At 37.9% G+C, this 12,456-nt stretch overlaps 1 protein-coding gene across 1 annotated transcript; it reads right to left on the bottom strand.

Moving 5' to 3' along the window:
- Positions 1-5,338: 5,338 nt before the first annotated feature.
- On the bottom strand, positions 5,339-12,312 carry golga7ba (golgin A7 family, member Ba). Its single transcript, XM_047365643.1, has 5 exons — positions 12,229-12,312; positions 11,186-11,311; positions 8,791-8,943; positions 8,589-8,690; positions 5,339-7,616 (listed from the first exon to the last, which is right to left on the bottom strand). The coding sequence occupies exons 1-5, from the start codon at positions 12,274-12,276 to the stop codon at positions 7,533-7,535; spliced, it is 513 nt and encodes a 170-aa protein (XP_047221599.1). The 5' UTR covers positions 12,277-12,312; the 3' UTR covers positions 5,339-7,532.
- Positions 12,313-12,456: the final 144 nt, after the last annotated feature.

Here is a 12,456-nt window from a genome sequence, read left to right as displayed (position 1 = left end):
TCTCCCTGTTGTTGATGCACCTTTTCCTACCACACTTCTTCCTTCCACTCAATTTTCTGTTAATACGCTTGGATGCAGAACTCTCTGAACAACCAACTTCTTAAGCAATGGCCTTTTGTGGCTTTCCCTCCTTCTGAAGGGTGTCCATGACTGTCTTCTGGACATCTGTCAAGTCAGCACTCTTCACATGATTGTGTAGCCTATGACCCAGAGTGAGAGACGGTTTAAACTTTAAAGGCTCAGAAAACCTTTGCTGGTGTGTTGAGTTAATTAGCTGATTAGGGTGTGACACCAAGAGTGTCCAATAATAAACCTTTTCACAGTATTCTAATTTTCTGAGACACAACATTTTGAGTTTTCTTTACCTTTAAGCCATAATCATCATAATTACAAGAAACAAAGGTTTGGAATATATCACTGTATGTGTAATAATTCTATATAAATATGAGTTTCACTTTCTGATATGACTGGCAGAAAATATTGCACATTTATGCAATATTCAAATTTTTTGCAATGTACCTGTAAGTGCGAACACAATGATCTTTGCATCAACCGTTTGCCACAAATTTAATGTAGCAAAGCATGCGATGAAGGTAAATCGACGTTTAAAGATGCCCATCAGCAATTTAAAGGCTTACTGTAACAAACAACTCATTACAAATAATGCTTTAGTTGTTTCAGTTCTCTGAGTTTCTCACTAAGCCATTTATTTATAAAAGTGTTTTTTGCCTGCATAATACCAGAAAGTTTAAATTCACAGAATATATATCAGTATTGATTTCTCTCTTTTTTCTGTATTATTTTATTTATCAGATGACAGTAAATGTTGTCTTTTTTTTTTTTATAAATAATGGGTCATACATTTCTTATAGCTCTTAAAATGGGACTGTAAGTAAGGTTAATTAGGAAAATGAAGCTGTTTTTGCACATACTGATGAACACAGGGCTAATAAATGAAAACACTGCTAGGTGTACTAGAACGTGCTTCAGTGACAACAGAGGCCATATTGTTGTGCTCAAATCTACTTTGGATTGGAAACTTATAAAAATACAACACGGATTTTATGACTTTAAAGTAGGTTTGTAACAGTAGTTGTTAGTCTTCTGCCAGATGGCAACAACTGAAACAATGAGTGAAGAGGATTCTTATACATGGATTAATCACTTTGTTGCTATAGTTGTATCTGTTTTCAGCCAGTAACCTTACTGGTCTGATTGATGACCTGATTTAGCTTGTTTTGATGTTTAATATAAAGGTTATCGTGCCATGATGTTATAATAAAGCAGAGAAGTGAGAAGTCTCCCAAACTGACCCTATTTAGAAAATATATAAACAATATGACTGCAATGCAAACCATAAAATGGTGTTTTTTTATTTAATTGGTTTAATTAAATGAGTTCAAATATGAACATCATTGAGCTGATTTTTTTCTTATAATTGTTTAATTTATTTTATTGCAAACATCAATAGATTTTTTAATAAATGTACTGGAAAATGCAAATATGCAAATCATGAATAGACTTTTCCTAGAATCATTTTGTTAAATGTTGTGCAAAAATGCACACCATTAGTGAATTTGTTTTTCTTTTTAATTAGTTAAATTGTTTTGCTACATTTAAAACTGAACGATGTTTCATTTATTTCATGCATGCATGTCCTCTTAGATCCACCAGATTCCCTTGATTAAATATGTTTGGTATTGCTTACCTTTCTGTTACTGTAGCATCTTGACAGGCTTTCTTTCACTTTTAAAGCAGTCCCACCATCTATAGGACTGAATATTAATGTAAAAACTTGAGGGATAACAAATAATATCATTGTTTGAGGTTTAATCTTCGTCACATTATGGGTCATGCGTAAATCTGGCAACCACAGGAAACATGTTAGCTTTCCTCAGATTCACATGTGATGTTGCTGCTTTTTACCAGAATTTTCAGTAAAATCATCCAAACTCAACTTCTATATAGTATAAAGTTGAAAAATCATAATTAATCCAGATCAAATCTAGCCTGCCTAAACCTGCAAAATCCTCTGTTGACATCACATTAAATATGAGGCAACTGATCAGTGTTATTTTCAATATGTTCATTTGGACATCCTTCAAAGCCAAAAAAAAATAGAAACCCAGAGAGCAAAGTGTACTGGAGTCAAATTCCTTGTTTGTGGTATGTACGAACTTGGCAATAAAGCTGATTCTGATTCTGATTTATTAGTATCCCACCTGGCTGCAAAAATGTAACATTAAGATCAATTTCAGGTTTCAGTGGTGTTTCCTACGGATCCAACCTGGAGCATCACCTGTTATTTCCAGCAGCAATAATCCCTAGGAAGAGCCCAGTTTCACAAGTTAGCCTCACCATGCATGTACTTGTCAGTGTACTATAACCGAAACCACTTTCATCACTGCAGTCAACACCAGTGAAATGAAGCCAATTCTAGCAGTCAGGCACAGAGAGGTTGAGAGGGCAAGCAACATCTGACTTCAGAGCGCATGCATTGCTCCAGTACTGGCAAATAATATAACCATGTGAGGCAGGGGTGTCCAAACTGCGCCCCGGGGCCATTGGAATTACTTTCTGGGGCCTCTGATAGCAGTCTATCAAAGAATATACAAATTTAACTATTTTGCCTTGCAACACTGGCGGTTGGTGCAGATGGACACAACATTATTGTATTTTTTTAGGGCAAAGTTTGTAATGAGAAATTACATTTTTCTTAGCATGTAAGATGTTAGCTACATCTCAAAGTATTCAACTTTTACTGACAGCACTTTTGCTTTCATTTTAATTTCATAGTGAAAAAGAGTATCTAAACATCCAGTGACTTTTTCTTAAAAGCAGACTTGGGTGCACTCATTATTAAACTTAATAAATACAGCAATCATTTTTGAATAAAGTGTGAGAAGACTGAAACTTTTTAGACCAAGAAATAGGACAAGAATTTGGAGGGGATTGCAGGCTTTTCTTTCAATAAGGCAAAGGTTTAAGACCTTTTTATGCTTTGAATCTATTATTTACATGTTTGATATTTTTTAAATCAGACTGCTTTTTCATTTAATTAAATAATGAATGTCAATTTCTTTTTAAGAAGGTAAACGTACAATAAAAACAACTACATTAAATAATTTCAGTGTATATATGGTGTTATCTGCCATGGCTTGTGGGTCATCAGAGTGACCCTCTGGCTAAAACACGTACTGTGCCTTGCGAAAGTATTCGGCCCCCTTGAACTTTTCAACCTCTTGCCGCATTTCAAGCTTCAAACATAAAGATATAAAATTCGAATTTTTTGTGAAGAATCAGCAAGTGGGACACAATCGTGAAGTGCAATGAAATTTTCAGTTTTTTATTTATTAACAAATAAAAAACTGAAAAGTGGGGCGTGCAATATTATTCAGCCCCCTTGCATTAATACTTTGTAGTGCCACCCTTTGCTGCAATTACAGCTGCAAGTCTTGGGGTTTGTCTCTATCAGTTTTGCACATCGAGAGACTGAAATTCTTGCTCATTCTTCATTGCAAAACAGCTCAAGCTCAGTGAGGTTGGATGGAGAGCGTTCGTGAACAGCAGTCTTCAGCTCTTTCCACAGATTCTCAATTGGATTCAGGTCTGGACTTTGACTAGGCCATTCCAACACCTGGATACGTCTATTTGTGAACCATTCCTTTGTAGATTTGGCTTTATGTTTTAGATCATTGTCTTGTTGGAAGATAAATCTCAGTCCCAGTCTCAGGTCTCTTGCAGACTCCAACAGGTTTTCTTCCAGAATGGTCCTGTATTTGGCCCCATCCATCTTCCCATCAATTTTGACCATCTTCTCTGTCCCTGCTGACGAAAAGCAGGCCCAAACCACGATGCTCCCACCACCATGTTTGACAGTGGGGATGGTGTGTTCAGGGTGAGGAGCTGTGTTACTTTTACGCCAAACATATCATTTTGCATTGTGGCCAAACAGTTCAATTTTGGTTTCATCTGACCAGAGCAGCTTCTTCCACATGTTTGGTGTGTCTCTCAGGTGGCTTGTGGCAAACTTTAAATGAGACTTTTTATGGATATCTTTGAGAAATGGCTTTCTTCTTGCCACTCTTCCATAAAGGCCAGATTTGTGCAGTGTACGACTGATTGTTGTCCTATGGACAGACTCTCCCACCTCAGCTGTAGATCTCTGCAGTTCATCCAGAGTGATCATGGGCCTCTTGGCTGCATCTCTGATCAGTCTTCTCCTTGTTCGAGATGAAAGTTTAGAGGGATGGCCGAGTCTTGGTAGATTTGCAGTGGTCTGATACTCCTTCCATTTCAATATGATTGCTTACACAGTGCTCCCTGGGATGTTTAAACTTGGGAAATCTTTTTGTATCCAAATCCAGCTTTAAACTTCTCCACAACAGTATCTCGGACCTGCCTGGTGTGTTCCTTGGTCTTCATGAAGCTCTCTGCGCTTTGAACAGAACCCTGAGACTATCACAGAGCAGGTGCATTTATACGGAGACTTGATTACACACAGGTGGATTCTATTTATCATCATCAGTCATTTGGGAAAACATTGGATCATTCAGAGATCCTCACTGAACTTCTGGAGTGAGTTTGCTGCGCTGAAAGTAAAGGGGCCCAATAGTATTGCATGCCCCATTTTTCAGTTTTTTATTTGTTAAAAAAGTTTGACACATCCAATAAATTTCATTCCACTTCACGATTGTGTCCCATTTGTTGTTGATGCTTCACAAAAAATTTGAATTTTATATCTTTATGTTTGAAGCCTGAAATGTGGCAAAAGGTTGAAAAGTTCAAGGGGGCCGAATACTTTTGCAAGGCACTGTAAGGTTGAACCTCTCTTAAATGCTGTTGAGTCTTTGCAGAAATCTGTCAAACGTCCCTCATACTCATGATGTTTACCAAAGCCAGCAGATCACGTCAAATCTTGTGCCTCTTGTGATGTCATCGACCCAAACTCAAAGCAGAATTAAGAGTTTTTGTTCTGTGCGCCTTTTATAAACTTAGCAGTTTGTAAAATCTTGGAGTGGAAATTCGAACTTAATGACTCACCTCTGTCTTTACAGCCAGTGAATATTTATTGATAAAAAAAATAGGTAGCACTGGAAAATATATTTAAGTTTCAAAGCTGACAGAGGAGCAAAACCATTACTATTCGAATAAAAGCCCAGCAAAACTAATACTTTAGTTGTGATAATATTATATAATAACACTAGAAGACCTTCATTCTAAGGTTTTTCAAGGTGTTGCTTGGATGCTGTGTTGGCTTCTCAGCCTTATCCTTTTGATCCAATAAATAAAACACATTATAAAATATAGAAGAATTACATAGAGTTATAAACAAACATTGTGATGAAACAGTTTATTTGACATCCATTTGGTTTGACCTTATGCCACATGTATCAAACAAGCAATATGAAAACTTATACTTTCACAAAATATCAAAATAAAAGTGACATTCACATTTATGAGCTGTTTTTTTTTTTTGGCAGTTACTGTTCTTTGGAAGTTTGTCCATGAATCAAGAAAGGGTGGGTGTAGTTCTAAAATGACAAAGTAAAATTTGGGAAGACATTTTGACCCATCCTTTCTTTCCTTACATCCGGACCTAACTCACAGTGAGTCCTTGCATAATCTAAATTTAGGAAAAGCCGCCTCTCTCACTAAAACAGAAGAGGTTAATTCTCATATTTTTGCATGTGTCTCCATGCCCTGCAAAGAAAATGCAGGTTTAAGAGAGAGAAATACAGAAGATCTGCTACATTATATACTTGAATAAGTTGACATTCATCTGCTTCCAGGCAGTGTGAAAAAACATAAGAGGTAATAGAGGAAGAAATGCTCAACGCTGGCTAACTGATCGTTTGGCAAGTGAACTTCAGCGTGGCGTCACTGAATAAAACTGTCTCTGCAGTCAGTTTAAACAACAGAAAACACAACGTTAAAAAAAAAACTCTTCCTAACGTTCAGAGTTGATTTGAATGAGTTCAGTAAAGCCTCCTAATTGGTGAGGGATCTGGACTTGGTTGTGCAGCTACTCGATGTTAGTTGAAGTATAAGGTTTGGTGAAGCTTATGGTTTTACTTGGCTCTGCACTTCTTTCTTTTTGTTTTTTCCCTTCAAAATGGCAGAAAGGAAAGAAACGATGCCGTCCGATGGAGAAGTTCTGGCTGGAGATATAGGGAACAGGTCTCATTTCTATATCCTAAACGATAGTTTTTGAAGAAACAGAAAGGTAAAAGAATGGTCCCATTGAGCAATTGTGGTCAAATTTGATCTAACTTTCAAAGATACATTATCCTCTCTGAAAACCAACAGGGCCGTTTCTCTATGTTGGTTCCACTGCTAGACCAGAACTGGTCTTTGCATCAGAACTGGTTCTTAACTTGTTCTTTAAAAAGCAGTTGCGAACAAGATTGATTTTCCTTAGCCAACAAACCAGCTTGGTACAATTTCATTGAAAGCTACTGTACACATTTTAGATAAATTATCCTGTCGTTAAAGAAAAGTCATGCTTTGGTGGGCCTATTACCAGTCTGCTTTATAAACAATCTTTTAAGCAGGTGTCGTTGTTGGTGGACAATACTAACCAGCATTCCTTACCTTTTATAAATGTTCAGCATGATTTATAAACTTCACTTGACAATTTCTACAGATGAAAACAACTAAAAACTGTAATTGTGAACACAGCTTTCTGCAGTCCACCCAGAGGCGTTTGTTGCAAGAATGTCAGTAAAACAGACACTGAGCTCACGTTCTTTCATATTTAAAAACCTTATATTGCCTTTGAAAGTATGTTCATGGATTTGCCCCTGATGAATGCAGTTATTTGGTCTGATCAAGCAGACTAAGTGTTGAGATAACACTATCAGGTTTGGTCCATTACGTGGAAAGATTCGGTGCAAAGCAGGAACTGGCTCCAAACTAGCCCTGGAGAATCTTTGGTGGAAAAAGAACAAACAGTGATCATTTATTAATTACCCAATGGTTAACTCCTGATAGAAAGAGAACATTAAACATTAGCTGAGTTTTGCTCTGAGAGGTGCTAGTTACTTTTAGAGCATACTGACTTCTGCCGCAGTCAAAACAAGAATATGTTTACTGCTAATTCTAAATTGCATTTAGGTGGAACTTTGTGGTTCTATTTCAGCTGTCTATATTTTGTAGCAGAACATAAAGGTAGAGAGGAGAAGAAGGTAGAAATAATTTTTAAAAACCTTGTAGTCACAATGCTGGTACCCTGTTGGTGTTCAACTCTGTACCTTTTTGGGACCATTCCTTCACCTTGATTTCTTTCTGTGTTAAATTAAGAGTCATGTCTGAAATGCATCGTTACATGTACATATCTTTGAGACAAACTGCTAAAGTGTGCATTTTGTCTACTGTGGAACAGGTTTATGATGACAGGTCATGGACACAAACATTTTTGTGGAGGCTGGTGAGTGCTTGGTGTGAATGTAAATGTGTGGGATGCAACGGCTGTTGGAACACGAGTGTTATTATTGTCCTAAGTTTTCCTGCAGGACAGGCTCCGCGCCCAGTCATCGAGCGGTGCTACCGGACACGGAACTGCTGCCAGAACTGGAGCCACTGGAACCACGGTCTTCATAGATGGATACCTCAATCTGGAGAATGCAGTTAGGGACCGAAAATTTGTTATAACTTTAAATCTAAAGTTTTTTTGTGAATTTTGATCCCAATTTAGCACCAATCCAGTGGTGCTATGAAGGTCATCAATAACTCAACAAGATCTTTTGTTGATAAGCATTGATGTCTTTTTATGCATTAAGATTTATTCAAAGCCTTTCATTCTGCTGCTCACTGGATTCCAGTTGAACGTCTACCAATCATTATTTGTGTAAACAAGCAATTGAACAGTTTTTGACAGGTAAAACCCAGGTCATTGATATAGATGGTTCTAGCTCAGACTTATTTCAAGTCCATATTGGAGTTTCACAAGGTTCGGTTATTGCCACATTATTTCTTCTATAAATAAATGACTTAATAGATAGGAGGTAGAATCAACCTTTCTGCTTGTTACTGGGAATAAGGATAAGCAGTACTGAGATTTATTGCTAACTGGTTTTGTTACTCATCAATGTCCACTCTATACTAATGTAAAGAGGAAATCTTTACATGCTCATTTCCTCAGTCACTACGAGGGATTATCAAGCAAACAAATTCTGGAAAAAAAAATATTATTATTAATATCTTTTCTGGTATCTGGTATGTAAACAAGAAAATCACAAACTTTTTTCAGTGGACATTCGGAAAATGGTGGCTACAAGAGTAAGATCTGAACCGAGAAAGAACGCTTTTGGTTATCAAGCCCTGTTGCCTGGAATAGTCTTTCATCTGAACTTCATCTGATAAACGTGTCCCTGAAAGAATTTAAAGCCCTGCGGAGAACTGCAGGGGATTGGCAAACTGTGTGCAAGTGCTTAGAGCATGTTTTTACTAATTTACTACCGGGGACGGGGTCTTGAGCAGTGTTGCTGCTATTTTTGGCCTGGTCTCCAATAGAACAGAGATGAATGCTCTCAATTAGACAAACTTGTCTATATAAAGGAAATTAATGAATAAACAAGCAAGGATACAACACGCATTCCCCTTTCAATGGGATCCGTGATGAGCAGACCTCTGGGAGCATAGATCTTCTCATTCTGCTCTTGAATGTATTTTCCTATCTTCTTTAACACCTGATACACAGATTGGACAAGAAAAGATAAGAAACTGTTGGAGTTCATGTCAGATTAATCGGAACCTTTGAAACACAATAAACTAAGATGGCAGTCTGACCTTCTCGTAGCGAGTCTCCATGCAGAGGAAGATGAGATAAGCCGTGACGCATGCCAGGCAGCCCTCCAGGTAAGACTGGCCTCCAATCTTTTCTGCCTCTGCATAAAAGTTGTTCAGTGTCTTCACAGTGTCCTCAAACAGAGTCCGCTCAATCTGCAGACACATTATGACCCGCAAGCATTTAAAGCAAGACAAGAAGCATCAGAATATATGCGAGTTGGTTTACTCTGTATATAGTCTCAAAAGCTTTTAAGATTAACAAAAGTTTAAAATTACATTACTGCACAAATCTGTGTCTAGTTTTTCAAGAAAATCACTATAATCTGTAGATAAATGTTACAAATTCAGACATTATTTCCCCTCAAACGCTTATTTTATCATTTTAAATACTTTTTATTTAACCTACTGTGAATTAAAACTACAAATACAGCGGGGCTCCACATCAAAACTGCAACAGAGAAGGACCAAAAAGGTACAAAAGATAAATAGCTTGAGATTAAGATTGTTTAGGCGTAAGCATGGCACCACTGAAGGTTTCAGTCCTTGTCATCGTCAAAACTACTTTAGTATACCAAAGGTGAAAATATCATTGACTCATTTATTTGTAGAATAACAAATCTGTTTAAATGTACGTTTTTTCTAAGTTAAAAGCTTAGTATTAACCACATACGATTACATCATTGAAAATCTAATCTATGATACTAATTTATCATTTTATAAACCTTTCAACTGATATAAAACTAGGATTTTAAATGACATCCTATTTACTCCCTTTTCAACTTTCATAAAATCTAGCCTTAGGCGCCACAATAGATCAGAAATTTATCATCATGTGTGAGATTTCAACACTGCAAAGAACGACTTGGACCGCAATGGACAACAAGCTACTGTAATGCAAAGTGCCATGCAATCAGGTTCTGCATGGTAATAATATTTGGGTCGAATCATACGGGCTCTCACTGTCCAAGATGTTCATTCTTGATTTAGTTATAAAAGAAACAGAGATGCTTCAGCAGCGTTATGACAATCTGGTATCAGTGCATTAAAGGTTATATCCACACCACGGTATTAAACAATACTGCATTTTCTCTTAATGTTGTGCATCTCTAAAGCAGCCCTTGAAGTGAGACTTTGGGCAATTACAGGTTTTGTCAAATCAAATTATCGTATAAGAAAAGAAATATTCCTCATAGGGAATAAAATGCTACCATCAACAGTCTGGGAGCTTTACATATTTTTACTCAAGCACACCTCATACAACTAATGAAGCCTTTGGCTGCTTGCATCACCTGTGCATGATGTCACACCTGATTTGCTGATGTGTCCTCCTATGATGAATTCTGGTTAGGGGGTTGAATAATTTTAAGCATTCTGTATTCATTGAAAACAAGATTCAGAGTGGAATTTGGATCTCTTCTTGTGTAATTTGGGTATTGCAAACACTTGAACAATTTTTAATTTGCCAATAACCCTAATTTGAAATGGGGGTTGAATAATTTTAAGAGCAAATTCACAACATTATGACCCCTGATCAATTATGACCTAATGACCCTTGACCAATGCTTCTTCAAGACCATTAAAACATAATAGAAAGAACTGTAAAAATACAGAAATGTTCCTGCAGCTTATAGCTACAGATGCAGGAAAACTTGTAGGCACCCTTAGAAAGCGTGCGCATAAAGCCTTAAAATAACTTCTGAATTTATTGCAGTAACATAAAGTCCGTTTTAAGAAAAATAAAGCCTTTATTTAAGCACATTTATTCAGTCAGTGAAGGATCAATTGCTTTTTATTTATTTCATATTTAAGAACAAACAGACCAGCTGAGAATGAAATGTTATTACTTTCTGTGAGCCCCCAAGTGGTCAAATAATCATAGGCTGAAATAATCTGACATTATATTTGAGCAAATTTATAAGGAAATGATTCACCAGACACAAAATCCGCTTTCTCCTATGGCTATCTCACAACTCAGACCTAAATATTATAGTAAACCTGTAGGTTGAGATATATAGAAAGATCTACTGCGAATGTATGGGGGCCTCTAAATGCACCCAACTTATTAAATATTATTTAATAATATTATGAGTCAAATATTATAAGACTCGGTGTGGTCCTATTGACAGGAGGGGTACCAACATTTGTGCCATGGGTGATTTAGTTAAAAAAACAATTTCAGTATTTCTTAACATATTTTTTCTCTCAATAAATCTACCCAAATTAAAGGTCGGATGTTTCTCAACATTTGTCAGTAAGAGATTAGGCCACTGCGACAAAACATGAATTGATTTCAAGGCTTTTAACACATTTTTACCAGGATGTCCCACAGTTGTATCTGCACATGTACATGGATCCTTATAAAATAAAAACATTATGCACAAAGTCCTCTCCTTACCCTGCTCTCCAGCTCAGAGGGGAACTTCGTCTGAAACCTGCATGTGGTCCCTTCACTGTAGTCCCTCTGGATGAACACCTTGTTGGCAAGAGATGCACTGTGCCTCAGCTCCTGTAGGTTATGGAACTGAGTTGGATAGAACATAAAACAGTAAGGGTTAAAGCAATGTGTTTTAATGCGTCCTCAGAGAGATCTGTCCCCCTGTGCAGCATATCAGGTTTCTGTTCACTCCTGTGTGTACAAACAGAGGCTGATGTTGAAGGTGTTGGATGATCGGGTAAGAACAGACAGGATGTGATCGATCAATCTGTGGCTCAGTGACTGCAATCATTTCTGCCTGGCTGGCTGTTGGAGGAGAGCCCAGCACTGGACATACTATCTTATCCACACACCCACGGTTGGGTTATTTCCCATCTTTCTCTCTGGGCTGGGATGAAGTACAACATTTCACTTACAACAGATCGAATCAAGATGTGGCAGACTGGCCAAAAAAAAAAGGCCAGCAAGGCATTACAAACGGCCTAATAAAGAGAGGCAGCTTCTGATGAGAGTCTGAGCGGCGTGGCTTCTGTCCGTGGTGCTGAAGGCTGCCCTGCGTGTTTCAGAGCAGTCAAACAGTGGCCTGTCAACGGATTAAAAGGGAACAGAGCAAAACAGATTTGCTTTCACCAAAACAGCTTAACTTTGAGGGGGTGGACGGCCGGCCTCACACCGTAATCCGCTGTTTCTCATGAATTTACGGACCCACGTCACGCAGCCGAAGCTATGGTCCTCACCATCTATACAGTTACTATCTTTCTGCTGGAGAGAGGAATAAAAACGCAAATTCCGTTGCACTGTGTAGGATAATGTGGGACACGATCCAGTCCAGAATGAAGGGAGGTGCAGTGAAATCAGCCGTGTGCAGACCCGATGCCCTCACTGTCCGTATTAATTGCATCAGGAGAGGATTTGATTTGCTTTTATTTTTCAATTTATCGATAAGTGATAAAACATATTCTCGTTCCTGAGCGGGGAGAAAAACACAGTATGGTTCGTCTTACCTCTGTCGCCATGTTGCCATCCGTGGACGTGGGGAAGAATCCCTTCATGTGCTGAAGTCTCTTTAGTGGGACAAGGAGGATCAGAGGGCGGGGCTTGTACGGTGGGCGTGGCTATAACTAATGGGGCGGGGTCCGGTTTGAAACATTTGAAAAGGGTGTGGTTGGTAGTAGAAGAGCTCTGTACGGGGTTTCTGTTCATTTTTCATTTCAAAATTTCCAGGTTTTTCT

The sequence above is a fragment of the Girardinichthys multiradiatus genome, chromosome 5 (assembly GCF_021462225.1).
Source record: "Girardinichthys multiradiatus isolate DD_20200921_A chromosome 5, DD_fGirMul_XY1, whole genome shotgun sequence".
Lineage (NCBI taxonomy): Eukaryota > Metazoa > Chordata > Actinopteri > Cyprinodontiformes > Goodeidae > Girardinichthys > Girardinichthys multiradiatus.
This window is presented reverse-complemented; position numbering and strand designations above follow the sequence as displayed.